General features: G+C 40.4%; 1 protein-coding gene and 1 long non-coding RNA gene across 3 annotated transcripts in view; one reads left to right on the forward strand and one right to left on the reverse strand.

Annotated features, from left to right (window-relative positions):
- vstm2la (V-set and transmembrane domain containing 2 like a) overlaps window positions 1-25,443 on the forward strand; it is a 47,255-nt gene extending 21,812 nt beyond the window's left edge. Inside the window, exons 2-4 of the mRNA XM_077614010.1 lie at window positions 23,704-23,873; window positions 24,448-24,492; window positions 24,608-25,443. Of these exons, the coding sequence (XP_077470136.1) occupies window positions 23,704-23,873; window positions 24,448-24,492; window positions 24,608-25,000 (608 nt within the window). The 3' untranslated portion in view covers window positions 25,001-25,443. The remainder of the gene's footprint in view (window positions 1-23,703; window positions 23,874-24,447; window positions 24,493-24,607) is intronic.
- On the reverse strand, window positions 1,365-8,731 carry LOC144085050 (uncharacterized). 2 transcript variants are annotated; one of them, XR_013304001.1, is made up of 4 exons: window positions 8,605-8,731; window positions 5,810-7,320; window positions 5,670-5,723; window positions 1,365-3,381 (listed from the first exon to the last, which is right to left on the reverse strand). It is a non-coding gene; the product is annotated as an uncharacterized LOC144085050 (long non-coding RNA). The 2 variants fall into 2 exon arrangements; XR_013304000.1 differs by lacking the exon at window positions 1,365-3,381 and having other exon boundaries at window positions 5,561-5,723.
- Window positions 25,444-27,263: the final 1,820 nt, after the last annotated feature.

A 27,263-nucleotide genomic window follows, 5' to 3' on the forward strand; every position in this document is an offset into this window, starting at 1 on the left:
ACTATATCGTTTTTTAAGAAAAAAGCCTTACTATATTATGTCTTTTTTTTATAGAAAAAAGCCTTACTATACTATGTCGTTTTTTTTTTAAGAAAAAAGCCTTACTATACTATGTCCTTTTTTAAGAAAAAAGCCTTACTATACTATGTCGTTTTTTAAAAGAAAAAAGCCTTACTATACTATGTCGTTTTTTTAAAGAAAAAAGCCTTACTATACTATGTCGTTTTTTAAAGAAAAAAAGCCTTACTATATATAATATGTTGTTTTTTTTAAAGAAAAAAGCCTTACTATATTATGTCGTTTTTTAAGAAAAAAGCCTTACTATACTATGTCGTTTTTTAAAGAAAAAAAGCCTTACTATACTATGTCGTTTTTTTTAAAGAAAAAAGCCTTACTATACTATGTCCTTTTTTAAAGAAAAAAGCCTTACTATACTATGTCCTTTTTTAAAGAAAAAAAGCCTCACTATACTATATCGTTTTTTAAGAAAAAAGCCTTACTATACTATGTCGTTTTTTAAAGAAAAAAAGCCTTACTATACTATGTCGTTTTTTTTAAAGAAAAAAGCCTTACTATACTATGTCGTTTTTTAAAGAAAAAAGCCTTACTATACTATGTCCTTTTTTAAAGAAAAAAGCCTTACTATACTATGTCCTTTTTTAAAGAAAAAAGCCTCACTATACTATGTCCTTTTTTTAAGAAAAAAAGCCTCACTATACTATATCGTTTTTAAGAAAAAAGCCTTATTATACTATGTCGTTTTTTTAAGAGAAAAAAAGCATTACTATACTGTCGTTTTTTTAAGAAAAAAGCCTTACTATACTATGTCCTTTTTTTAAGAAAAACGCGTTACTATACATGGTCAGTTTTTAAAAAAAGCCTTACTATACATGGTCGTTTTTTTTTTTTTTTAAAGCTCACTATACATGGTCATTTTTGTAAATAAAAATGCCTTATTATGCATGGTCGTTAGTTTTTTTTTTTAAAGCCCAACTATACATGGTCGTTATTTAAAAAAAAGCCTAACTATATATACATGGTCGTTTTTAAGAAAAATGCCTTACTATACATGCTCATTTTTTAAAGAAAAATGCCTTACTCTACATGGTTTTTTTTAAGAAAAAAGCCTTACTATACATGGTCATTTAAAAAAATAGCAGTAGTATACATGGTCATTAAAAAAAAAAAAGCCTTACTATACATGGTCATTTTAAAAAATAGCAGTAGTATACATGATCATTAAAAAAAGCCTTACAATACAGTCATTTTTAAATTTAAAAAAATATTTTATTTACTTTAGTAAAAATCTGTGATGAAGTGAAGCCGTGAAAGTTGAAGCTGTGCTATTCGAGGGATTACTGTAATCATAGAGTCTGGATTTTGTCGATTGTTGCGGCAAAATTCCCACTGTCGCTGTCCCACTCTGCTTGATAATGTTGCCTTGCCGGGAATACATTTCTGGGAGAGTATTTGCTTATCAGCCGTTGGACAAATCACTGCGCGGAGGCACGGGCGCATTCGGATTCAGTCACACTTCTCCCGGGAAGCCACTTGGCAGCATAGTCGTGTTGGAAACCTCGCAGAGCAAAGGCGGAGGCTGACGCGCCGTGTCGTGCGATGCATTCGTGCTTTTGGGATCAGTCATTTACTGCCTGAAAGAACTCACGGCTCCACCAGGCCAGTGTGTAAATTAGTACAAACAAGTATCATTGTGGATGGACACAGATTTGTTATGTGTTTTTTTTGTGTGCAAGAGATTTTTGCCTTTTGAATCTTGACCCCTCATTTTCTATATAGAGTTTTTCATATTCGCCCTGTGCTGATGTGGGTTCATCAAAATATGCATGTTAGGTTAATTGAAGATTCAGAGTACTGTATATACCGCACTATAAGGCGCAACTTTAATGTTCTCAAAAGTGCGCCTTATAATTTGATATGCCTGATTGATCAATATTGTTTAATCATTTATGAAATTCCCTTTAGCAAAGCTCTCTCTATGTACGTATAACAAAACTTCAACCACTACTACTACAGCTCCATCTAGTGGATGGATAACACAATCCCCTACTACCACTACTGCGTTTTATAATCCACTGCGTTTTATATTTTAAACTAATTTTAAGATAGGCCATTCATTAAAGGTGTGCCAAATAGTGCGGAAAATACGACAATTAAAGTACCGTATTTTCACGACTATAAGGCGCACATAAAAGTCTTAAATTTTCTCCAAAATAGACAGGGCGCCTTATAATCCAGTGCGCTTTATATATGGACCAATACTAAAATTGTTATCACGATAAAATAAAATAAATCAGTCGATAGGGTACACCATCTCTCACAACTACGGCAAGCAGCCCCCGACTCTACTATTTTCCCCGTAGAAAAAGTACTGTGCAGTGACTGCTGGGATATGTAGTTCTTTTGTCAATACACCCAATGGATTGTGACCTGTATACATCGACATCAGCACAGCTTGACGAAGGGTGACAGTCAGCGCCGGGCTAGTTACGCTAGCTACTAGCTAGCTACTATTTGTGAATGGATTATGGCCTGGTGATCGGCATCAACACAGCCTTGCGAAGCATGGAACACAGCCCCAGAATAGTTACGCTAGCTACTAGCTAGCTACTATTTGCGAATGGATTGTGGCCGCCTGGTTGAATGTATAAAACTCAGCATTTTCGATGACTAATTTGGACAATTGTTCAATTCGGACACAGAAAATGAGGACTTTGATGGATTTATGGGTGATGATGATGTGAGTAAGTTGTAAAATGGCTAAATAAAGTACAACCGAACACAGTTTTGCTTCCATTGCCTTTTTAAAAACGTGTTTTTAGCGTGTGGGTGGAGCGTGCAAGAACTATATATCCCAGCAGTCACTGCGCACCGCAAACCGTAAATAGAGTCTGGGGCTGCTTCTGGTAGCCAGCGCTGTTGCGGTTCGATATTCATATATAATATATATGCGTCTAAAAAATGGTGCGTCCTTTGTGTGTTTAAAATACAGAAATAGCACTCGTTACTGACACTGCGGCTAAAAATACGATGTGCCATATAGTCGTGAAAATACGGTACGTATAACACAACTTCAACCACTACAGCTCCATCTAGTGGATGGATAACACAATCCCCTACTACCACTACTGCGTTTAATAATCCACTGCGTTTTATACTTAAATCTAATTTTAAGATAGGCCATTCATTAAAAGTGTGCCTAATAGTGCGGAAAATACGATAATTAAAATAGTTAGCGCGCCGGCCTCACGTTTCTGAGATCAAAGATTGAATCCCAGGTTTCAAACTTTCCTTAGTGGCCTTTCCATGCTCTCCCCAGGGCTTGCATGGCTTTTCTCCACGTACACAGGTTTCCTCCCACATCTGAAAAAGAAGCATGCTAGGCTAGCTGTCTGTTATTTAATCTAAAGTATGAACAGTTGTTCATCTCTTATTGGCTGGCTACCAGTTGAAAGAAAATTAAAAGCATAAAATTCTGTTTTTACAGTATGAAAGAGCTGCAAAAGTCAGGCAGAACACCCCCGCGGGCCGGATCGGACCCCCTAGCGGGCCGTTCCTTAGACTCCATGGCGCTGAATTGTCCATCGACTTGCATGTTTACAAGATGCTAGGCCATAATTCAACGTTGGCTTCTGTAGCTTGAAGGAAACTTGAGCCGTGATTCGACGGATCGTAATATCAAAGCCTTCCTGTCAATTTACATATAAATCCAGCAATGATGTCAGGAATCTTCCTTTGTGCACACTTTGGCAAACCGGATTTCTACCCTCACTTTCATGTGGCTGATAGGAAAGTATAACATTTACATTTAGATGACTTTAATCCAAAGAGTGTGAGAAGGTTACGCTTCGGAGGCAAGGTATATCTTTTATTAACAACATCACCTCAACAACGATTTGATTCTTTATCTTGCTTTGTAGACGTTGACTGGTTGAATTTTTTATTCACGCGGAAAGGGAAAGTTTGAGTTTGATTTATTTAATAAAGGGACAGTACATATTAATTTACTGTACATACATATCCATGTTATTGGAACATATGTCCTTAGCGCAAAGGATAGAGTGCCTGGTTACCATGCGAAAGGTTGGTGGATTGATTCCCACAGCCTTCAAATTCTCACTCTTAACCTCAAACTGAAAAATAGTGAGCCAGGACCATTTTAGATATAATATTTAGATTTTTTATATATAAATGGATTAAAAGAACTGGATTAAAAGCCCTGAATATTCAATTTTATATATCTAAAACAATGTTTATTTTAGCTTTTTTATATATATTTTTAAATTTTACAAAATGATTTTTGAACTAAAAACACAAAAAATTGGATTAAAAATTTACAATTATTGATTTAAAAGGGGGAAAATCAGGAAATTTAATATACATCTATACTCTTCATTTGAATTTGATCCTAAAACAGAAAGTCGGCACTCATGATTTACTTTCTCGGGCCGCACAAAATGATGTACGGGCCATATTTGGCCCCCGGACCGCCAGTTTGATAACTGTGGTATAGTGGCTTAGTGAGTAGATGGGTGGGCCCTTTAGCTTAAATAGTAGGGTGCCTGCTTACCATGCGAAAGGTCAGTGAATCAATTCTCACTAAGGCTCAAGCAAAAAAATAGGGAGCAGTCTATGGTATAGTGGGTACAGTGGGTTAGCGAGGAGTTTGGAGGTGGGAAGCCTCCTTAGCTCCAATGGCAGAGCGCTAGCTTATCATGCAAAACTTTGTTGGATCAATTCCCACATCCTCCAACTTCTCACTATTCAGCTGAAACTGAAAATAAATAAGCCAGTTCATGGTAAAGTATGAAGGTGGGTGGATTTCTTAGCTCAAATGGTACATTGCCCGCTTACCATGCGAAGCGTCGTTGGATCAATTCCCACATCTTCCAAGTTCTCCCTCTTTAGATGAAATGGAAAAATAGTAAGCCAGTCCAGTGCATAACTTCTTCCTAAGCTCAAAGGATCGAGTGACCACTTACTGTGCGAAAGGTCGTTGGATCGATTCCGGCATCCTCCCTTTTCAGCTCAGAGATGAGGAAATAATATAAAAATCACCTACACAACAAGCTTACAATAAGGGGTCATTTTGAAGAAAAAAAAATCGTACTATACATGGGCATTTTAAAGAAAGCTTTACTATACATCACGTGTCACAAAGTGGCGGCCCGGGGGCCAAATCTGGCCCACCGCATCATTTTGTGTGGCCCGGGAATGAAAATCCTGAGTGCCGACTTTCTGTTTTAGGATCAAATTAAAATGAAGAGTATAGATGTATATTAAATTTCCTGATTTCTCCCCTTTTAAATCAATATTTGTAATTTTTTAATCCATTTTTTTCTGTTTTTAGTTTAAAAAATCATTTTGTAAAATCTAAAAATATATTTAAAAAAAGCTAAAATAAACATTGTTTTATATCTATAAAAAACTGAATATTCAGGGCTTTTGATACAGTTATTTTAATCCGTTTATTTAAAAAAAATCTAAATATTATATCTAAAATTGTCCGGCCCACGTGAAATCAAGTTGGCGTTAAAGCGGCCCGCAAACCAACCCGAGTCCAACATCCCTGGTATAGTGGGTACAGCGGGTTAGTGAGGAGTAGGGAGGTGGGTAGCCTCCTTAGCTCCAATGGTAGAGTGCTTGCTTACCATGCGAAACGTCGTTGGATCGATTCCAGCATCTTCCTAGTTCTCACTCTTTAACTGAAACGGAAAAATATTAAGCCAGTCCAGTGCATTGTAAGGAGGTGGGTGGCTTCCTTAGCTCAAAGGATAGAGTGCCTGCTTACCATGTGAAAGGTCATTGGATCGATTCCTCCACCAAGTTCTTCCTTTTCAGCTCAAACAGAGATGAGCAAATAATATAAAAATAGCCTACACAACAATCTTACAATAAGGGTCATTTTGAAGAAAAGAAATCTTACTATACATGGGCATTTTAAAGAAAGCTTTACTATTCATGGTCATTTTTTAAAAAGAAAAAGCCTTACTACACATCAGTGGTGGCCAACTGCAGTCCTCGAGAGCCATTATCCAGTCTGTTTTCCATATCTCACTCCACCAACACACCTGAATAGAATAATCAGGATCAGTAACAACTTTCTAAACCAGGGGTGTCAGACTCGGGTTGGTTCGCGGTCCGCGTTAAAGTCAACTCGATTTCATGTGGCCCGGACCATTTTAGATATAATATTTAGTTGTTGTTTTTAATAAATGGATTAAAAGAACTGGATTAAAAACCCTGAATATTCAGTTTTTTATAAATCTAAAACAATGTTTATTTTAGCTTTATATATTTTTATATTGTACAAAATGATTTTTGAACTAAAAACAGAAAAAATGGATTAGAAAATGACAATTATTGATTTAAACGGGGGGAAATCAGGAAATGTAATATACATATATACAATATTTAGAATTTTTTTTTATAAATGGATTAAAGAACTGGATTAAAAACCCTGAATGTTCATTTTTATATAGATCTAAAACAATGTTTATTTTAGTTTTTTATATATATTTTTTAGATTTTACAAAATTATTTTTGAACTAAAAACACAGAAAAATTGATTAAAAAATTACAATTATTGATTTAAAAGGGGGAAAATCAGGAAATGTATTATACATCTATACTCTTCATTTTAATTTGATCCTAAAACAGAAAGTCTGCACTCATGATTTACTTTCCCGGGCCACACAAAATGATGCGGCGGGCCAGATTTGGCCCCCGGGCCACCACTTTGACACACGTGTTCTACACAACTTGCTGATGAGTTGATCCAGAGAAAACCCACGCAGGCCAACATGCAAACATGCAAACTCCACACCTTTGGACCAAGCTGGATTCGAACCCACGACCGCAGTGCCGTGAGGCCAACGCGCTAAACAAAAACTGAAAATCAACAATCAAAAATTCAGCAGAGCGAGACGTTGCACAAAAAAAATACATAAAAGATGGCTTTGTATTGTTCATAAATTCCAGACAGCCAATTATGCGGCGTGTGCTGCCTGCCCTCAGCCACGTTTTTCCAATACTATATTGCCTCTGCAGTGACCATCCTGCCCTGATTGCACCACCGTGGAGAGGCTATTCTCGGCGCAGTGGGTGTGGAGCGCTTTCAATATCTTCACTCACTGCTTAGTTCAATTACCAGAACAAGTCAAATTAGCTGGCACATGTGGGAAGTCCCAGTGCATAACCACGTAAACGTTGACAGGCCACAATCATTTGGATTCGTAGCTCGCTGCGAGCCAACAAACCTCCGTCGAATGGCCTCTTAGGGATTTTTGAGAAGAATCAAACCTGCAGAATCAAAGGAAAATGATGTTAATGTAGTGGGAAAGTGGGTTTTTGGTCTTTTGTGTCCAGCGTGCTAGTGAGGAACTGTGATATGAAAATCATAGAAATTGGAATGAGAAACACTGACACAGAAACTTTATGAGCAATGTGAATTATTTTTATGTTTTTGGATAATTATTTGTGCAACAGTAATATTGTTCTGTTGTAATTTACCATATTTTTGGCATTATAAGTTGCAGTCGTCTGAATAAATCGTTCAGTGCTCGTAGATATCTGTTATACACAAAGAGATGGGGCAAAAAAGACAGTGCGCTACACTGATAAACAGCCTCTCATGTCATGGCCACCTGGCTTTCTCGCATCTCTCTCATTGTGGGCGAATTATTCGATCGAAATTTTCATCGTACCACGAGCATGTCGTAGGTAGAGCTGATCGTAGATCGAGGTACCACTGTAAGAGTGAAATAGTGTCGGTCGTCTTAAATTCGGGTTCTAGAAATTTAGACCCATTCACAAGGCTAGATGACGCCAGATATCTTTAAAGCAAATGGTGAACACAGAGGGTTAATGCAGTTATTGCAATTTTGTTGCTTTATCACAGTAGATTGCTGAATTTATATTGAATTGAATGCTTTTATTGTCATTAGAAAAAAGTATAATGAGATTTCTCACTTACCATATTTTCTCGCATATAAGCCGTATTTGTAACTCAAAAATAAAGATAACTGAATCAAGCGTACGGCTTATATGCGCACAAATTAGGGAACTCGGATGTTTCGTCGAAAGACGTTTGGTCCCCGGACGTTTGGTCAACCAGACGTTTGGTCGACCGGACGTTTGGTCGACCGGACGTTTGGTCGCCGGGTTGTTCCTGTTAAAACCAGCTCTCAAAATTATAATAATGAGAGAGAGAGAGTTTAATATCTAAATACCTAATATCAAAATATCAACAGTAAACTCATAATTTGACAGCGAGCGAACCCGGCGACCAAATGTCCGTTCTAGCAAACGTCCATTCGACCAAACGTCCAGTCGACCAAACGTCCGGGGACCAAACGTCTTTCGACGAAACGTCCGGTCACGACAAATTAGCCATGCACGAAACTGCAAGGTGACAAAGACTAAACGCCATAACGCAAGACAAGGCGTCTGATACGGTCATTTATTTCAAAATAGGGAAAAGATAAACAGATAAAACGCTAAACTAAAATTATTTTGACATCTATGAATGAAATTCAAGAAAAAAATAAACCGTATCTTGCATAAAACGTGAAAAAAATCACTTACTTGTACTTACCATTGCTCACTCAGGGCGCCGCCATCTTAGCAATGGATGACAAACTAGACCCCTACGGACACACTTCCTGGTTGTACTGCTCACGTGACTTCCTTTTCTAATTTGTCTATGTACAGGCAACACCCTTTTGGAACACAGAAAGAAAAGATTCCACAATAATCCAGATTTTCTTTTCAAAGTAACACATTTGTAGTCCCTATTAAAACCATGAATATGGAGGTGAAAATTGTGAATCAGGGGGCGGCTTATACGAGAGAAATCGTTAAATTCAACGATTTTATGGCAATTTTAAAGGTACGGCTTATACGCTGAGGCGGTCAATTTGCAAGAAAATACAGTGAAGATATTGATATGTACCAGTCGCCTCATTTGAGAAGCTCCAAGACGCTTCGGTTTGAATTCCTGTGTTGTTCCTTGTCCCTATTAAATATGACATTCTTCAGGCTTTATTTTTGTAATTTAAATCTTCCAGTTTCCCCCCAGCCCCCCCCCCCCCCCCCCCCCCCCCCGTTTTTTTTACCTTCCTGTCCTTGTTCTCGTCTGTATTTTCTCTTCACGGGTGGGAATTCGGCGGAGGTGTCACCAACGTGGCAGCCGCGGAGAAGATGAAAAGATCATCCTGAGCCGCCGCCGACAAGGGCGGCGTTCGCTCAAAAGTACAGTCGTTTCGGCTCCGAATTAATCGCCTGTGACGGCTTTTGGGAAAGTTTTGACAACTAGGCCAGGTGATGCTTGAATTCAAATGGCACTCTTCCAGCAGATAGTCATTTTTCATCATCAAAAATAGCTGTGGGGGAGTGGTTAGTGCGTCGGCCTCTCTCAGTTCTGGGGTACGGGGTTCGATCTCAGGTGGGTCGTCCCTGTGAGAAGTTTGCATGTTTTCCCTGGGCTTGTGTGTGTGTTTTCTCTGGGTACTCCAATTTCATCCAACATCCCCAAAACATGCACGCTAGGCTAATTGTATGCTAATTTTTCTTTTTAGCTTGGTTGATTGTCTCCTTGTGCCCTGCAGTTGGCTGGTAAATAAGCTGGGATAGGCTCCAGCACCCCCCCACAACCCTTGTGAGAAGCGGTACAGAAAATGAATGAATTAAATGAAGGAAAATTCCACATTCTGTACACAATTTCATTTTTTTTGCATGTTCTCCCTGGGCTTGTGTGTTTTCTCTGGGTACTCCAATTTCATCCAACATCCCTGAAACATGCACGCTAGGCTAATTGTATGCTAATTTTTCTTTTTAGCTATGAGTGATTGGTTGATTGTCTCCTTGTGCCCTGCGGTTGGCTGGTAAATCAGCTGGGATAGGCTCCAGCACCCCCGCAACCCTTGTGAGGATAAGCGTTATAGGAAATGAATGAAGGAAAATTCCACATTCTATACACTTTCGTTTTTTTTGCATGTTCTCCCTGGGCTTGTGTGTGTTTTCTCTGGGTATTCCAATTTCATCCAACATCCCCAAAAAATGCACACTAGGCTAATTGTATGCTAATTTAGCTTCTTTTTTTTGCTACGAGTAATTGGTTGTTTGTCTCCTTATGCCCTATGGTTGGCTGGTAAGTCACCTGGGATAGGCTCCAGCACCCCCCGCAACCCTTGAGGATAAACGGTGCAGAAAATGAATGAATTTAATGAAGGAAAATACCACATTCTGTACACAATTTTGTTGTTTTTTTGTTTAATGAAGCGCAATAGGCCTATAATCTTACATATTTACATATATATGTTCATTAACATGAATATATGTGTTCATTCATATGGATTGTCTTTTTAACTCAAATTTTGTGGCTGGAACATTTTTTTTTCATTTTACGTGTGTATTGCCTGACCTAAAACTCATTTTGTGTGTGTGTGTGTTTGTTTGTTGACATAAATTACTGGGTGATGCTCTGCATTAGTCTGCCCTGTATTTACGATACAAAAATATCCTCCCATAATCTTTATCCATACATCACTGCCAGTCCTAATAGATGCATGAAAGAAAGGAAGTGTGAGGAAGCACTGCTGGTTAAATCCCCTCTGACTGCCTTCTACATCTGTTGGTGTTTGTGTGGGTGTTTGCGTGTGTGTGCATGTGTGTGTGTAAGTGTGAGGCTTAGGAATATGGACTTCCTGCCTGGTGTGTACCTGTGCTTTTTTTCCTCCCCTTTTTGTTTTTAACGAGAGGATCCAGCCAGCCAGCTCACTCGTTTATCCTTGTTGTCAGCACGTCCCGCAAGAGCCTCGCTTGCGCAGCAGTAATCCTTGGGGAGGGAAAGAAGTGAGGGGGAAAAGGGAAAAAGGGGGTTTAGGGGTGGCGTGGTGTTGGTGGGGGGCTACAGGCTAGCTGCTGGCAGGAAAGAAGCCTCGTGTTGGTCAGTTACGGGAGTTCAATCAGATGGGAAAGCTTATTTCCAGCTGTCGTGTCTGTCTATTGTTTTTCGTTCATTCACTTTCTGAACGGGGGGTTCTGGGTCCCATCCCACCTAATTACGGGCACTGAATCGGTGGCCGGCCAATCGCAGGGCACAGAGAGACAAAGGAGAACCAATTATAGCTAGGGGCAATTTAGAGTGTTCAAGCAGCTAGCTTAGCATGCATGTTTTTGGGATGTGGGAGGAAACCGGAGTACCTGGAGAAAAGCCATGTGAGCCAGGGGAGAACATGGAAATTCCACACAGTGACCACCCACCTGGGATCGAACCCTCGACACCAGAACTGTGAGGCTGACACGCTAACCACTATCTCGCCGGGCTATGGGAAATAATCTGTTTTAGTTATTACTTTTAAGATTGAGATTTGTTTATTTATTCATTCGGGGGCCAAACTACACCCTCGACTGGTCGCTAGTCAGTTAATTTGATCCTAAAACAGAAAGTCGGCACTCATGATTTACTTTCCCGGGCCACACAAAATGATAAGGCGGGCCAGATTTGGCCCCCGGGCCGCCACTTTGACACGTGTTCTAGATCCTTCTTTAATTTTCTGAAACGCTTATCCTCACAAGGGTCACAGAGGGTGCTGGACTTCTGGCCAGAGGCAGGGAACACCCTGAATCAGTGGCCAGCCAATCGCAGGGCACAACGAGAAAAAGATCCATTTCTACTCACACCCATAGATAGGGACAATTTAGAGTGCAGTAAGCCTAGCATGCATGTTCTTGGAATGTGGGAGGAAACCAGAGTAGCCGGAGAAAACCCACGCAGACCCAGAGAGAACATGCAAACTCCACACTGACCTGGATTTGAACTCAGGATCCCAGAACTGTGAGGCCGACTTACAAACCACTCATCCGCCTGGATCGATATTGGCATAACACATCTAGAAAAAAAGTCCAAAAGTACATATTTGGGTCAGTGGCGGTCCGTGCATTTTCTCATAGCGCCTTCAACGGGTAAAATCCACATCCTAGCAGCATTTAATGATTAAATACAAATACTGGAGCTTTTCAGACATTACAACCGGGCCAGGGGGGTGATTTTCCCGGGAAAAGACAGCGATGGACGTCAATGGCGAAACGGCAAAAATTGCACTAAAATGGGGTAAAAAAGCATTTAGTGATTAAATACAAACACTGGAGCTTTTCAGATATCAGAACCGGGCCCACAATTGAAATATTATTTAGGAATATAGCCATATTTTACTCACCAAAAATCCTTTTTAACTGTACACAATATCCATCCTCCTTTCTTTCTTCCTTCTTTTCTATCGCCATCGAAGCTAATGCTGAAAGTCGAGCCTGTCCTGTCGTATTTCTGGCATAGTCCGTCTTGAAAATGGCTTTAAATCAACACAATATATTTGCTTGTGCAGCTCGCTACAGATACAGTTTGGTAGCTCTGACTAATCACTAGCCAATCATAGTTGGTGAAAGCGATGACGTATCCCTACGCCTGCGACAATACATTGTGGTGTTGCTAACTCGAAATCTGATTGGTTAAAGCAACAATCTTATCGACACTTGTTTAATGCAGCAGAGCCTGCAGAACTGATTGTGAAGGCTTTGAGGCAGATTTCTGACCCTGGCAACAAATAATGGCTGAAATGTGATTGGTTAAATGCTTCAATATGAAAACACACATCTGGAAGCAGTGCAACCAGGGGGGAAAGCAATGAAAGGAAGCTAACAGACAATTTGGAATTATTTAATTAGTATTCATGGACAAAATATAATATATGATTCAGATATTTCTAAGGCCAGCAGAGAAGGCCTTGAAGGCCCTGACGGCCCACCACTGATTTGGGTTATCCATTGTCATGGCAACAATACAGCTGTACAAAAGTATTGTTTTTGTGCTTTGCATTTGTTGGGGAGAAGAAACCGGATGAAAATGTAATCTCCTTTACGTGGTCGTCTCCCCCGAAATGCTTGTCCTCTCATAATACGTCCACAAAGTGTCTTCGTGGAGGAAAGAACGAGCTAAGTACTTTAGCAACCACTTGGACCAGATCCACCCGTCGGAGCGGCGTTTCAAATGTAGATCTGGCAAATCCACGCGAGCCCGATCCCTTTACTTGTGGAAGAGAATCGACAAAGAAAACAGTCTTCTTGTTTTTCAAGAAATATGGCACGGAATGTTAATATTTGTTCGCAATCCGTGTAGAACCCAGCGGCGGGGAAGTGATTGATACACGAGGAATGAAACAAGCGTGAGCCGATTTATCCTTTTTTCCCCCTCGCCAATCTCTTTCGTTCTTCTCGTGGTGAGTCGGGCCTGGCGGGGAGGGCTCTCCCCTTTTCAAAGTCGTAAATTTCAGCCGCCAGTTTCCAGCCCGCCACGTCGTCAAAGTCCAATCCCCGCGTCCGCGTCGGTGCGGGAGAGGACACGCGCCCCGACATCCAGATTAGAGATGCTCAGTGCCGATAAGGCGGCTCTCATCTCCGCCTCCTCTGTTGGATGGACGGCTCGGGAGAGGAAAGCGTCATTTTGAAATTTCTGACTTTATCATTATAGAAAGGCTACTTTGTCTACTTTTGTCACTTTGAGGGTTTCTGTTATTCATTTGCAGGGCAAAGTCCTCTGTCAATTAAATGGTTCTTGAAATTACCGCATTCTCTCACAGATTAGCCGTATTTGTAACAAAAAAAATGTTGCTAACTAAAAATTGTTCTTATATGCTTTGCTCTTATTTTGCATACATAACGTATTGGCCCGAATATAAGACGACCCCCTCTTTTTCAAGACTCAAGTTTGAAACAAGACTTTTTGAACACTAAATTACATTTGTATACAGCGTTACATTTTTTTCAGTGTTTTTTTCCCCGTTAGTCAGTGCGAATGGCGGAGCGATCGCTAATACGAGAGGAGTATATACTACTTCTCGTTGGCAAGTGATCGTGCGTTATCCTATTGTGAGGGCATTTGTGTGCATCATATTCTGAATATTTTGAAGGGAATACAAAAGCAAACAACCCTCGATAGGTTGCATCTGAAAGTCAGGGTGGAGGCGGGGCAAAAAGAAGCCAACCCGGAAGAAAGGTATCAAAATTTAAAACAAAATTAGAATTAAGTTTAGTGTAAGGTTAGATTAAACTTATTTTGAGTGTGTCTGCATCGTAATCCAAGTTCATTTAAATTTATGTTATGTTAGGAGCGCGTTGCCGTGCAAAATTCTTCTGAAGCATGATTTGAACTTGAATAACGGAGCAGCTATGCGGTCCATCACGGCTTCCTCATTAGCAAATTTCACTTGTTCAAACTGGCTTCTGTTTGGACTTTACCGGAGTTTTCCAACTGGTTCTCCGAGTAAGGTATAGCAGCTGTTTTCTGCCATACTGTGCCAAGGCTCATTACAAGACCGCCAAGCTTATTATGAGGCCGGGAGAGAGACTCATTAGCAGCTAATTATTACTGTCGAGAGCTTGGATTGACGGGAGTGGTGACATGCGCACTCGGTAACGAGGCTTAGTGTTTCCGAATATTAATTGAAATAAAAAAATCTCATTTCTCTGGGCTATAACATAGCAAGTATGCTTTTTATCCCAGTAGGTTATCGTTAAAATCGATACCGTATTTTTCCGTGTATTAGCTGCCTCCGTGTATAAGCCGTACCCTTAAAATTGTATTAAAATCGTTGAATTTTACAATTTCCCTCTTATAGGCCGCCCCCTGATTCACATTTTTCACCTCCATATTCATGGTTTTAATAGGGAGTACAAATGTGTTATTGTAAAAGGGAAAATCTTGAGAAAAATCATCGCACGTGGTATTTCTGAGATACTGTATGAATCGAAAGGATCGTCTGCTGGATTGCACATTCGAAAGGGTGTTGCCTGCACATAGACAAATTCAAAAAGGAAGTCACGTGAGCAGTGCAACCAGGAAGTCTGTCTATAGCGGTCTAGTTTTCACCAAGACTGGGTGCAATAATAGCATGAGATACACATTACACGGTACTCGGACGTTTGGTCGACCGGACGTTTGGTCGACCGGACGTTTGGTCGACCGGACGTTTGGTCGACTGGAAGTTTGGTAGAACGGACGTTTGGTTGCCGGGTTGTTACTGTTGAAACCAGTTCAAAATTATAATCATGAGAGAGAGTGAGTTTAATATCAACAGTATCAACAGTAAACAAAATATCAACAGTAAACTCTCTGTCATAATTTGACAGCGAGCGAACCCGGCGACCAAACGTCCATTCTACCAAACATCTGTTCTACCAAACGTCCGGTCGATCAAACGTCTTTCGACGAGACGTCCGGTCACGACATTACACAGGTATCAAGGCTGATTTTTTTAATGATTGACCGCAAGACAGTCGATTACTATTAGGATGTGCTGACATGGTAAACACTACGAACACAGCTATCAAGGCTACTCCCGTTTGGCCCTTCAGAGCACATTTAACTACGGTAAGATGGCGGTGCCCTGAGTGAGCAATGTCAGGCACAAGTGAGTGAGTTTTTTCACGTGTTATGCAAGATACAGTTTATATTTTTTCTTGAATTTCACTCATAGACATCAAAATACATTTGGTTTAGCGTTTAATCTGTTCATCTTTTCTCTATTTTGAAATAAATGACCGTATCGGCCGCATTGTCTTGCGTTATGGCGTTTCGTCTAGCAGTTTCGTGCATGTCAAGTCTAATATGTGCGCATATAAGCCGTACCCTTAATTCAGTCATCACTTTTTTGAGCGACAAATACGCCTAAAATTTGTGACCTAAAGTTTTTCTCTATAAAGAGATTATTGTAGAATATCACAGATTGATTCCTTTCTGTCAATTCCCGTATCGCCATGTTTCGAAATCACTGTTATTGTCAGCCGCATATTGCAAATGGTATAACGAACAAAAACCCAGATTCCCTCCCAACAGACAGCACACTAACTTCTGCCATGTGCGGAATTAGAGCAAAGAACAAGTCGTCCTTGGTGTTCTAATTGACCCTCCGGCTGAGGAAGACCCCCCTCGCCCCTTCCAACCTGATTTGAATTTGGAGAGGGAGGCCAAAAAACAGCAGGCAGCTGAAAAAGACGAGGTTGCAAGCCGAGGGTGGTGTGAAGGTCCTCGCGTATGCACAGTAAACACAAACAAAACACCTGCAGAGATGAGCTTTGGGCTGCACGATGTATTTTAAAGCCAGCGCTATAAAAAAATAGCACTATTTTAAAGCAAAGCACTATAAAAGACGGATACTACAAAAAGGCAGCAGGCTTTTTATCAGACGCAATGCGGGCAAGAATGCACAATGACACAATTGCCTTGACACTTGATTTGTTATTTTCGCACCACTGCTAGCCTGAATCCCGTGACTAACGACTTCATTTGATACGTGTATAACACCAAAACGTTTTGTTTTCATGCCGGCAAACTGAGTAAATGCGTCGGGTGAGAGGCGAAACGACACAGCAAGCGACAGTTCGCGCTCGGATTCGCACCTGCGGATATTTTTGTCTGAATAGCGTGGCTGTTTTTGAAACGTGGAAGGAATACTGATGGAAAAAATAATAATTACCGTATTTTCTCACATATACACTGTATTTGTCGCCCCAAAAAATGAAGACTAAATCAAGGGTACGGCTTATATGCGCATAAATTAGAATTGACAAAGACGAAAGGCCATAACGTAAGACAATGCGCCCGATATGGTCATTTATTTCAAAATTGAAAAAAGATAAACAGATAAAACACTAAACAAAATTTATTTTGACGTCTATGAATGAAATATCAAGAAAAAAATAAAACAAATCATGCATAGAACGTGAAAAAACTCACTTACTTGTGGCTGCCATTGCTCGCTGAGGGCGCCGCCATCTTACCTAGGGACGTCAAACGAGACCCCTACGGACACACTTCCTGATTGTAATGCTCACATGACTTCCTTTTTGAATTTGTCTACGTCCAGGTAACCTTTAGGAATGTGCAATACAGCAATTAATTTATACAGTATCTCATAAATTCCAAGTACGATGATTTTTCTGAACAACAAGCAAACAAATGAACAGATAAATAATCAATAAACAATAATGATAATAAAATTATTATTAAATAAGTAATAAATAAATAAGTAGTCAACATAATAAGTACCGTATTTTTACGACTAACCACTACTACTACTACCAGCTCCATCTAGTGGATGTATAACACAATCCCCTACTATTCCAACTACTAATACCACCACTACCACCAATATACCGTATTTTCACGACTATAAGGCGCACTTAAGTCTTAAATTTTCTCCAAAATAGACAGGGCGCCTTATAATCCAGTGCGCTTTATATATGGACCAATACTAAAATTGTTATCACGATAAAATCAAATAAATCAGTCGATAGGGTACACAATCCTCTACAGCTCTCACAACTACGGCAAGCAGCCCCCGACTCTACTATTTTTCCCCGCAGAAAAAGTACTGCGCAGTGACTGCTGGGATATATAGTTCTTTTGTCAATACACCCAGTATGACGGCGAACACACTAATTTGGTCCTCACTGTCATTTTGGCTGTATTTACAAAAGAAATCCTAACGCTAGATGTTGGCATCAACACAGCATTCAAAGCTAGAATGCGAACTATATATATGTATATATTATATATGGATGAATATCGAACTGCAACATGAGATTAAGGCTACGTGAGGCGTATGTCAAGCGACCAGATGGCTTTTTTCACGGCTTGCCGTCACTTTTGCGACCAAGTCACGAAAATGAAATGATGACGCGAGTACAAAATGGCTAAATAAAGTACAACCGAACTCAGTTTTGCTTCCATTGCCTTTTTAAAAACGTGTTTTTAGCGTGTGGGTGTAGCGTGCATGTTTAAGCTGGTGCATGTTTTGCCATGCCTGGCTGCGTCTATAAAAACGGTGCGTCCTTTGTGTGTGTAAAATACAGAAATAGCACTCGTTACTGACACTGCGGCTAAAAATACCATGCGCTGTATAGTCGTGAAAATACGGTAGTTGCTAACATAGATAAATAGTCATGAAAAATGTCATGTCAAATAGTGCTTCAGGTGCAGCTGGTTTCTTTATATAGTAGCGACATGCTAGTCCAAAACATTAAACAGCGTTCTCAGTGTGATTCAGTGCTTGTCTAATTATAAATCCAATTAGCAATTTTTGACACAATGTGTTTGACAATGCGTATCACTTCTCATTACTTTAATGCACATTATAATTGAGCAGGAAGGCATTTGGTCGTGTTTGTGGAAGCTATCATTTGCAATTATTAATTAAATTAAGCATTGCAATGGAGGGATAGTTTGATTTAGCCGAAGGGAAATTGAAATAGCGCACCTCTAAAACACACACACACACACACACACACACAAGCAAATGATTTTTGTAGTAGTAATGTGCATTAGGATGCCTAAACAGTAGTGTGGATTGATTGTAATTACCAGTGGTGGGGCATCTTTCTCAATGTTATTTTGGAAGCTGAGGAGATTATTTTCCATGTGTGAAGCGTTGTGTATCAGCAGGGTACGATGAGCAGCATCAGCAGTATTCCCAGCTGCTGCATGAAAGAAATACAGAGAAGATCATTTTGCATTAGTAACATTTGAAACTTGGATGAAAATCAATGTGAGAAAAAGACTGAAATATGAAAAACGTCAACAATCCCACCCGAAATGATGCACATTCATGTTAGTAGTACAATACGACAGCCCATTACAATATTATTATGCACCCAAAAAGCATAAATCTTAAAGATGAGCCCTCAAAAATACAAATAAAATAGTATGCATCGATCTGGATTGGTGGTGAAGCAATATTAAGTGGAATGCAATCAAAGCACAACATTTTGATCAATGTCATCATTTTTTATTTATGCTCTTATATTCAAAAGAATGATTTTTTCCTGAAATATTTCACCTAGTAGGTTAAATGTAACTGCTTACGTCAAATATGTACAAATATATAATAATAATAATGACTCATTCAATACATAATGATCAAATTGGTCAGTCTCTTGAATCGAAGATCCAAGATGGCGGCGCACACGGGCGCAGTGGCTCATTACATTACTTACCCCAACTTTTGATTTGTTAAATTAAAGGCATTTTTCCATTCAAAAAAATAAACTTTTTATTTTTCCACCCCCAAAAATAAACGTTTTATTTTTCCACCCCCCCAAAAAATAAACTTTTTATCATTGATAGACCAATTGAGCATATATTTTATGGCTATAAAACCTCTACTGCAGCTACAGCTGCGACACAAAAAATAATCAATAAATCAATGACAAAAATTGGGTAAAATCTACTTCATAGCAGCATTTATTGATTGAATACAAATACTGGAGCTTATGTATTACATAATAATTAAATTGGTCAGAGTCTCTTGAATTGACGATCCAAGATGGCGGCGCGCACGGGTGCAGCGGCTCATGACATTACTTACTCCAACTTTTGATTTGTTAAATTAAAGGCATTTTTCCACCCCAAAAAATAAACTTTTTATTTCTCCACCCCCAAAAATAAACTTTTTATTTCTCCACCCCCCAAAAAATAAACTTTTTATCATTGATAGACCAATTGAGCATATATTTTACAAACAGACTCGTATAGTATGTTTGTACGAATGAAGCCTAGTATGTTACTAATTAACAAATGAGCTAACCAACATAAAACTACAGTATTTTTTTCTTTCTAGTTTCCAATTCTACCGGAATGTTGACATTTGTCTTCTTTTAGCCGTTCTAAGTCAGGATGAATATTTCCCCGGCCCCAAAATTCAATGTTTGCTTTTCAGGTTAGTATTCATTTTATCCTCAACCTCATGAATCTTTCTTGCGGCGTGCGGCCCACCCTTCTTCTTCCTCTGCTAAATGACTCGACTCGGACGATTTGGAGCATTGATCGGTAGCCGGCGGCCGCGAGCCGTCTTCGGTTTGTCTTGGAGATAACGACAACGCTTGAAGGCGCCTTATAAGTTCTCCGTGGTGGCACTCTGGACGTTAGAGAATGATTTTTAGTAAAGAGATACAACATTAGATAACCTGGACTTGCCCCGGGAAAGCCTTGAATCAATGCGATAGATAGTGTGGATGCTATTATTGACATTAAAATGTTCATTTTGTACAGTGGTACCTCTACTTACAAATGCTTGAACCTGGTGTAATTTCAGGTTACGAAACACTGATATGAAAATTATTGTTCCGATATAGATGATAGTTTGTCCCAGTTACGAAATATCAAAAGGGATATGGAATGAACAAGGTCTTTTTGTTTGGTTCGATGTTGTGGCGTCATTTTAATGGCTTAATAAAAATTGTTCTTATATGCTTTGCTCTTATTCTGCATACATAACGTATTGGCCCGAATATAAGACGACCCTCTCTTTTTTAAGACTCAAGTTTGAAACAAGACTTTTTGAACACTAAATTACATTTGTATACAGCGTTGCATTGTTTTTCAGTGTTTTCTTTTCCCCCGTTAGTCAGTGTGAATGGCGGAGCAATCGCTAATACGAGAGGAGTATATACTACTTCTCGTTGGCAAGTGGTCGTGCGTTATTCTATTGTAAGAACATTTGTGTGCATCATATTTGGAATATTTTGAAGGGAAGACAAAAGCAAACAACCCTCGATAGGTTGCATTTGATAGTCAGGTTGGAGGCGGGGCAAATAGAGCCAACCCGGGAGAAGAAAGGTATCAAAATTTAAAACAAAATTAGAATTAAGTTTAGTGTAAAGTTATATTAAATTTATTTTTGAGTGCGTCTGCATCGTAATCCAAGTTCATTTAAATTTGTTTATGTTATGTTACAAGCGTGTTGCCGTTGAGTTACGAGTAAATCGACATACGAGCTCAGTCCGGAACGAATTAAGCTCGTATCTCGAGGTACCAATGTATGTGCTATTCCTAATAGGGGCAGTACATCCTGCTAACCACTAGTATTTATTGGAGAACGTCTACACATCTGGCATGTTTATTCTCCCATGATAAATGAGAGTGAGTACAAAGAGGATAGTGTTATCTAATTTTGCCCATTACAAATAGCGCTTTGGGTGAACATTTAGATTAATTTTTATTCCATTTGAACTGTGGCCGATATTTCATCAACAGGAAGATTCGGGCAATCCTCAAAGGCACCCTACATTGATATTTGTGTTACGGACTTCATAGCTAAGTGGGAAGAAGACGGATTATCAGTGCCGGAAGCAATTTCACTGGCGCTATCTCTCGCACACCAGTGACCCATGCAGCTTTGAATATTATCAATAAGAACGGGGAGGCTTTTGTTGCTAGCTCAGTCATGTTAAATCAATCGAGGTGGCGACATTTTGCGTCTCGCGGGTGACAAACACAAGCACATTTGATCCATGTACAGGAAAACATTGGACACGAGGCTCTTTAATGGTCTTTTTAAGGGATTTGGCGCAGGAAAAATCATTAACACTCTTACAAGCATTTTTGTTTGTTTGCTAATGCCAGTCTTTCACTTTTTAAGTAACCCAAGTGTGGACTGTTAAAATGGATATTTCACTCTAAATCTCCAGACTGCGAGTCCACTGATTCACCATGCTTTTAAATATAAATGTACATGATTAAATAGCTCTTTAAAGATGCCTTTTTGTATTTATATAGAGAAAACGGAGTGTTAAGACGAGTAAAAATAGATCTGTGAATGTCGGGAGTTTTTTCACGCGTCAGTTCGATACGCACCAGCTTGTTTGCTTTGCGGGGTTTGTTGATTCTTGCGTCTTTATACGGGGTTGGTTTGTTATTTATGTGTCCTTTGTCTCTATGAATAGTGTGCGTCTGCCACACGCTGCAGCTCTCTAGTTTTCTATACAAAGACGGCAAGTGTTTAATGTGACAGATGCAGTCACGTTTCGCTTTCAGATTGCTCAATAACAGCTTCTGTGCTCTGAATAACATCAATAGTATGCAATATTGGATAGTTACTGTGAGCACACACTTTTAAAATGATTATACCGTACATCACATAATTGAGCACCATATTTTCTGCAGTATAAGGCGCAAGTAAAAGACTTGAATTTTCTCAAAAGCTGGCAGTGCGCCCTATAAACTGGTGCGCCTTGTATGCGGATCATTATTGGTTAATCATTGTATGAAATTCCCTTTAGCACAGCTCCATCTAGTTGACGTATAACACAACTCCTAACCACTACTACTCCAGCTCCATCTACTGGATGTATAACACCGTGACCGGACGTTTGGTCGAAAGACGTTTGGTCCCCGGACGTTTGGTCGCCGGGTTCGCTTGCTGTCAAATTATGACAGTTTACTGTTGATATTTTGATATTAGATATTTAGATATTAAACTCTCTCGATTATAATTTTGAGAGCTGGTTTCAACAGTAACAACCCGGTGACCAAACGTCCGGTCGACCAAACGTCCGGTCGACCAAACGTCCGGTCGACCAAACGTCCGGTCGACCAAACGTCCGGTCGACCAAACGTCCGGTCGACCAAACGTCCGGTCGACCAAACGTCCGGTCGACCAAACGTCCGGTCGACCAAACGTCCGGTCGACCAAACGTCCGGTCGACCAAACGTCCGGTCGACCAAACGTCCGTTCCACCAAACGTCCGTTCTACCACCACTACCACTAATATAATCCTATGCCACTTATATATGAAACTAATTTAAGATCCGCCCTGACACAGATACCATGTTGGAATGCAAAGAGATCAAATCAAATTAATTTTTTCCCCTTTTCATTGGTTTTGCTTACACTGTGAAAAAGTGGTTAGCAAATCTGCCTCACAATTTGAACAGTATAGCCCTGAAATTGACTGCTGCAGTGTCTATGGGCCTCACCCAAAAATGTTCCCATAAATCAGCAAGCCTATGAAAAGTACAGTGGTACCTCGACATACGATCTTAATCCGTTCCGAGACTGAGATCGTATGTCGAGCTTCTCGTAACTCGAGCGAACGTTTCCCATTGAAATGAACTAAAAACAAATTAATTTGTTCTAACCCTCTGAAAAAAACACCAAAAAAGGGATATTGGATTGGAAAAAATGTTTTTTCTTCTAATTCGCCATCTATTAACAAAGTAACACATAACTAGTGGTTTAATAGTACTAAAATGTGTTTAATATAACTAAAATTGGGGAGGGGGGTATCTTTCTACGATAACGCACTCGTAACGGAAAAAACAAATTTAAATTAACTTGGATTAATATACCCAGACACACTCAAACATACGTTTAATGTAACTTTACACAAAACTGAATTCTAATTTTGTTTTGATGTTTTTTACCTTTATTCTACGGGTTGACTCCACCCGCACGTTCAGCCGGAGTCTTCAAAACGAACGCATCAAGAGTTGTTTGTTTTTGCCTTCCCTTCAAAATATTTGGAAAATGACGCACACCAATGTCATCACAATACGATAACGCGCGACCACTCGCCAGTTGTCAGGGTGCCTCTTTTCTACAAAATCTGAATACTCTTGCCACTTGGTTGTAACTTTCCTGGGTGATAATCGAGGCAAATGTCTTGATAAATCCCACCGCGGCTTTCGAATTGGAACTATCTTTTATCCACAATAAAAGAAGGCTCTCCATCTCGTCATGAATGTCACTGGGCCGATGGGAAATTATAGTAAGTCCTTTCGAAGGCCTCTTGTCCTTAATTGCGTAAATAGTGCACTAACTATAAAGCATGTGTTTACCTCCATGTCTCCAGCCATGTTTACGGAGGTGCCTCACGATGTGACTGCGCAGAGGGGTCAAGACGTGGAAATGGCCTGCTCGTTCAGGGGAGCCGGGATGCCCTCCTACTCTTTGGAAATCCAGTGGTGGTACATTCGGAATCACGTAGACTGGACGGACAGACAGCCGTGGAAAACCAATGAGGTAACATCAACACAACAGCCAGAAAAAAAATAACCTGTATGACAGTCAACTTTCGTGTGCGGTCGATTGGTCGCGGTCTTTTGGTCGCCCGGACCGCGACAACGGGCGACCAAAAGACCGACGACCAAACGACCGGCGACAAAACAGGGTAAAACAACACGGTCTACGCATCAATAAAAGCCAACAATGGCCATGAGCAGTTTCACTGAGCCGACGTGTGAGCGTATAAGAGTTTGTATTTACATGCGTTGTCCCTTTAAGAAGCTACGTCAGTCAGTCAGGGTCTTAACAAGTTCTCCAACAAAAAAACAATAAAATTCCGGGAAATTTGGAGCTTTTCTTTAGCCTAATAATTACTAGGGCATTAAGTATGACTAAATAGTCATTCACAGTTTGTATTTAGGGAATTTGAACAACGATTTAAATTATCACTTACCTTCCGGGCGACCAAAAGATCGGCGACCAAAAGACCGGCGACCAAGCGACCGTGTACCGTCAACTTTATCATATCCATCCAAGATCAGACTTGCCCTTTTTGTGGAAAACAAATTCCTTTTTTTTTTTCCACTCCCAGGTGTCACCGGAGGAGGAGATACCAAAGGATGCGACAAAGATAAGCGTAAGTTCAATTCACATGCAAAAAAGATCAGATCGGGACACCCCTAATAAATAGCCAGAGTAGTAACCGCTGTAAAAAATGTCCATATTTGTCCAAATATTTTTCCTTTTCTCAGGTGGTAAAGGTCGTAGGAAGCAACATCTCTCACAAGCTCCGCCTCTCCCGCGTCAAATCGTCCGACGAAGGCACCTACGAATGCCGAGTCATCGATTTCAGCGACGAAGAAGGGGCGCGGCACCACCGCGCTCGCGCCTACCTGCAGGTAGTAGCCGAGGGCGACGTGGCCACCGGTAACCCGTATGACAACTTCCAGGTGCCGGATGACACCAAGAGCAATCTGGTTCACGGGCACGACGAGCGCCTTTCCCCCACCGCCGCCGCCGCCGCCCGGCACGGCCACCCCGCCGGCGGCGATCGGCATCTCGCCGTCAAAGAGCTGAGGAAGCGGGACGTGGACAGTAACCATAGCGACAATGACTGCTCCAACGAGCCCAGCTGTGCGCTGTAATCTGATTACATTTGAAAAAAGAAAAAGCCGATCGAAATTGCAGAGTACAATGCGCAGAGAAGCGACACTCCCCACGTAGTGCCAAACACACAATCTCATAAATGTAAAGCATGGTTTACCAGGACTTTTGTCTCCACTTACGTGGCTTCGTGGTTTTTCACCAGGAAAAGCTGACACCCGCTTCCCCCTATTAAATTTAATTTTATTTAATACTTGGCTTGAGTGGGTGGCGCGTCTGCCACACAGTTGTGGGGTCAAGGGTCACTGTGTGGAGTTTGCATGTTCTCCCCAGGCTTGCGTGAGTTTTCTCCGGGTACTCCGGTTTCTTCTCACATCCCAAAAACATGCGTTCAACACAAAATTTTCGAGAGCGTGATTTTTTAGTCCCCGTGATTGGTTGGCTACTGATTCAAAGGTGTCCCCCCCACCGGTACTCGGACGATTCGCCGACGGACGTTTGGCCGACGGACAGTTCGCCGAAACGGGATTCGGGCACTCGCCCCAACCCCGGATTGTGTGTGTACATGTTTTTCAACCTCGGCCCGCGGGCCATATACGGCCCATTACATAATATTCATTTAGGAATAACAAGGGCATGTACTGCCCCCCGCTGGACATATTTCTAAATACAAGTATGTACTACAATGTGCTGCCAATTTTTTATATTTTTTATTTTATCCTTGCGTTTAAAGTAGTAGCCATTTGGAGATCACGCAGAACAGTACGTGACAGAAGAAATAGAGAAAATAAAGTAGTAGTAACAGTAAGAACTACTGTAATGAAATTGTAAATCCAGAAATCCTCCTCCAGAAAACTTACACCAGCATAGAAAATGTTGAGATTAATCTTTGAATTAATAAAAAATTGGCAGCACATTGTAATACATACTTGTATTTAGAAATATGTCCAGCGGGGGGCAGTACATGCCCTTGTTATTCCTAAATGAATATTATGTAATGGGCCGTATATGGCCCGCAGGCCGAGGTTGAAAAACATGTACACACACGATCCGGGGGTGGGGCGAGTGCGCGAATCCCTTTTCGGCGAACTGTCCGTTGGCCAAACGTCCGTCGACGAAACGTCTTTCGGTGAATTGTCCGGTCACGCCCCCATCTGGTGCCCGTACTAGTTAGCTGGGATAGGCTCCAGCACCCCTCGCGACCCTTGAGGACAAAACGTAATTGTGTACTTACGCGTAGCGTTTCCTGAAGGAAGAATGCTTTTGCAAGAATGCTAGCAAGCTAATCAAAACAGATTGAAGCATCTGTGGCAAAAAAACAGGAAGCGTTTACATTTGTCAATGTCTCTATTAACATCTTAATAGTGCTTTTATTCATAAATAAAAATATTCCTCATCAATATAGGGGGGAAAAGAATGTGGTATTTTGATTAGGAGCATTTCTTAGCAGAAAAAAAACAATCTTCGTATATTCCGCCTTGTATTTTATTAGCATTAGCCATTAAGAAAGCCTCAACCCTTTCAAGTTAAAAGCTCTAATCCGCTTTGTATATAACACTGTATATACATGATACGACCCCAAGTGAATGCATGTTTGTCCATTTTCTTAAAAGCCTTTTCAACAAAATATACACAAAGACGCCCACTTTTGTTCTCACGGAAAATGGGTTGCTCGTTAAGCTGTTGTTGTATTTTACCTTCTTTTCACGTCGTTGCTTTTCCAATAAGTGCTGTAGTACAGACAGATGAATGACACTTTCAGACACCCATCTTAATACAGTGGTACCTCGACATATGAGTGGCCCAACATACGAGCAATTTGAGATACGAGTAAAATTTCGGGCAAATATTTATCTTGAGATACGAGACAAATTTTGATATAAGAACATCATGGCCACTGGCTCTCTGGTCGCAACTCCCTCTTTGTAATGTCCCTGCGAGCACTGGGCGGAGCATTGCATTTTTCAGTGTTTTTTCCCCCGTTAGCCCCCATTGGCGGAGCGATCGCTAATACGAGAGGAGGATATACTACTTCTCGTTGGCAAGTGGTCGTGCGTTATCCTATTGTGAGGACATGTGTGTGCATCATTTTCTGAATATTTTGAAGGGAATACAAAAACAAACAGCCTATTGATAGTGAAAGTCAGTGTGGAGGCGGGGCATATAAAGCCAACCCGGGAGAAGAAAGGTATCAAACTTTAATACAAAATTAGAATTAAGGTTAGTGTTAGGTTAGATTAAACTAATTTCTGAGTGTGTCTGCATCGTAATCCAAGTTCATTCAAATTTGTTTATGTTATATTA

The sequence above is a fragment of the Stigmatopora argus genome, chromosome 1 (genome assembly GCF_051989625.1).
Source record: "Stigmatopora argus isolate UIUO_Sarg chromosome 1, RoL_Sarg_1.0, whole genome shotgun sequence".
NCBI lineage: Eukaryota > Metazoa > Chordata > Actinopteri > Syngnathiformes > Syngnathidae > Stigmatopora > Stigmatopora argus.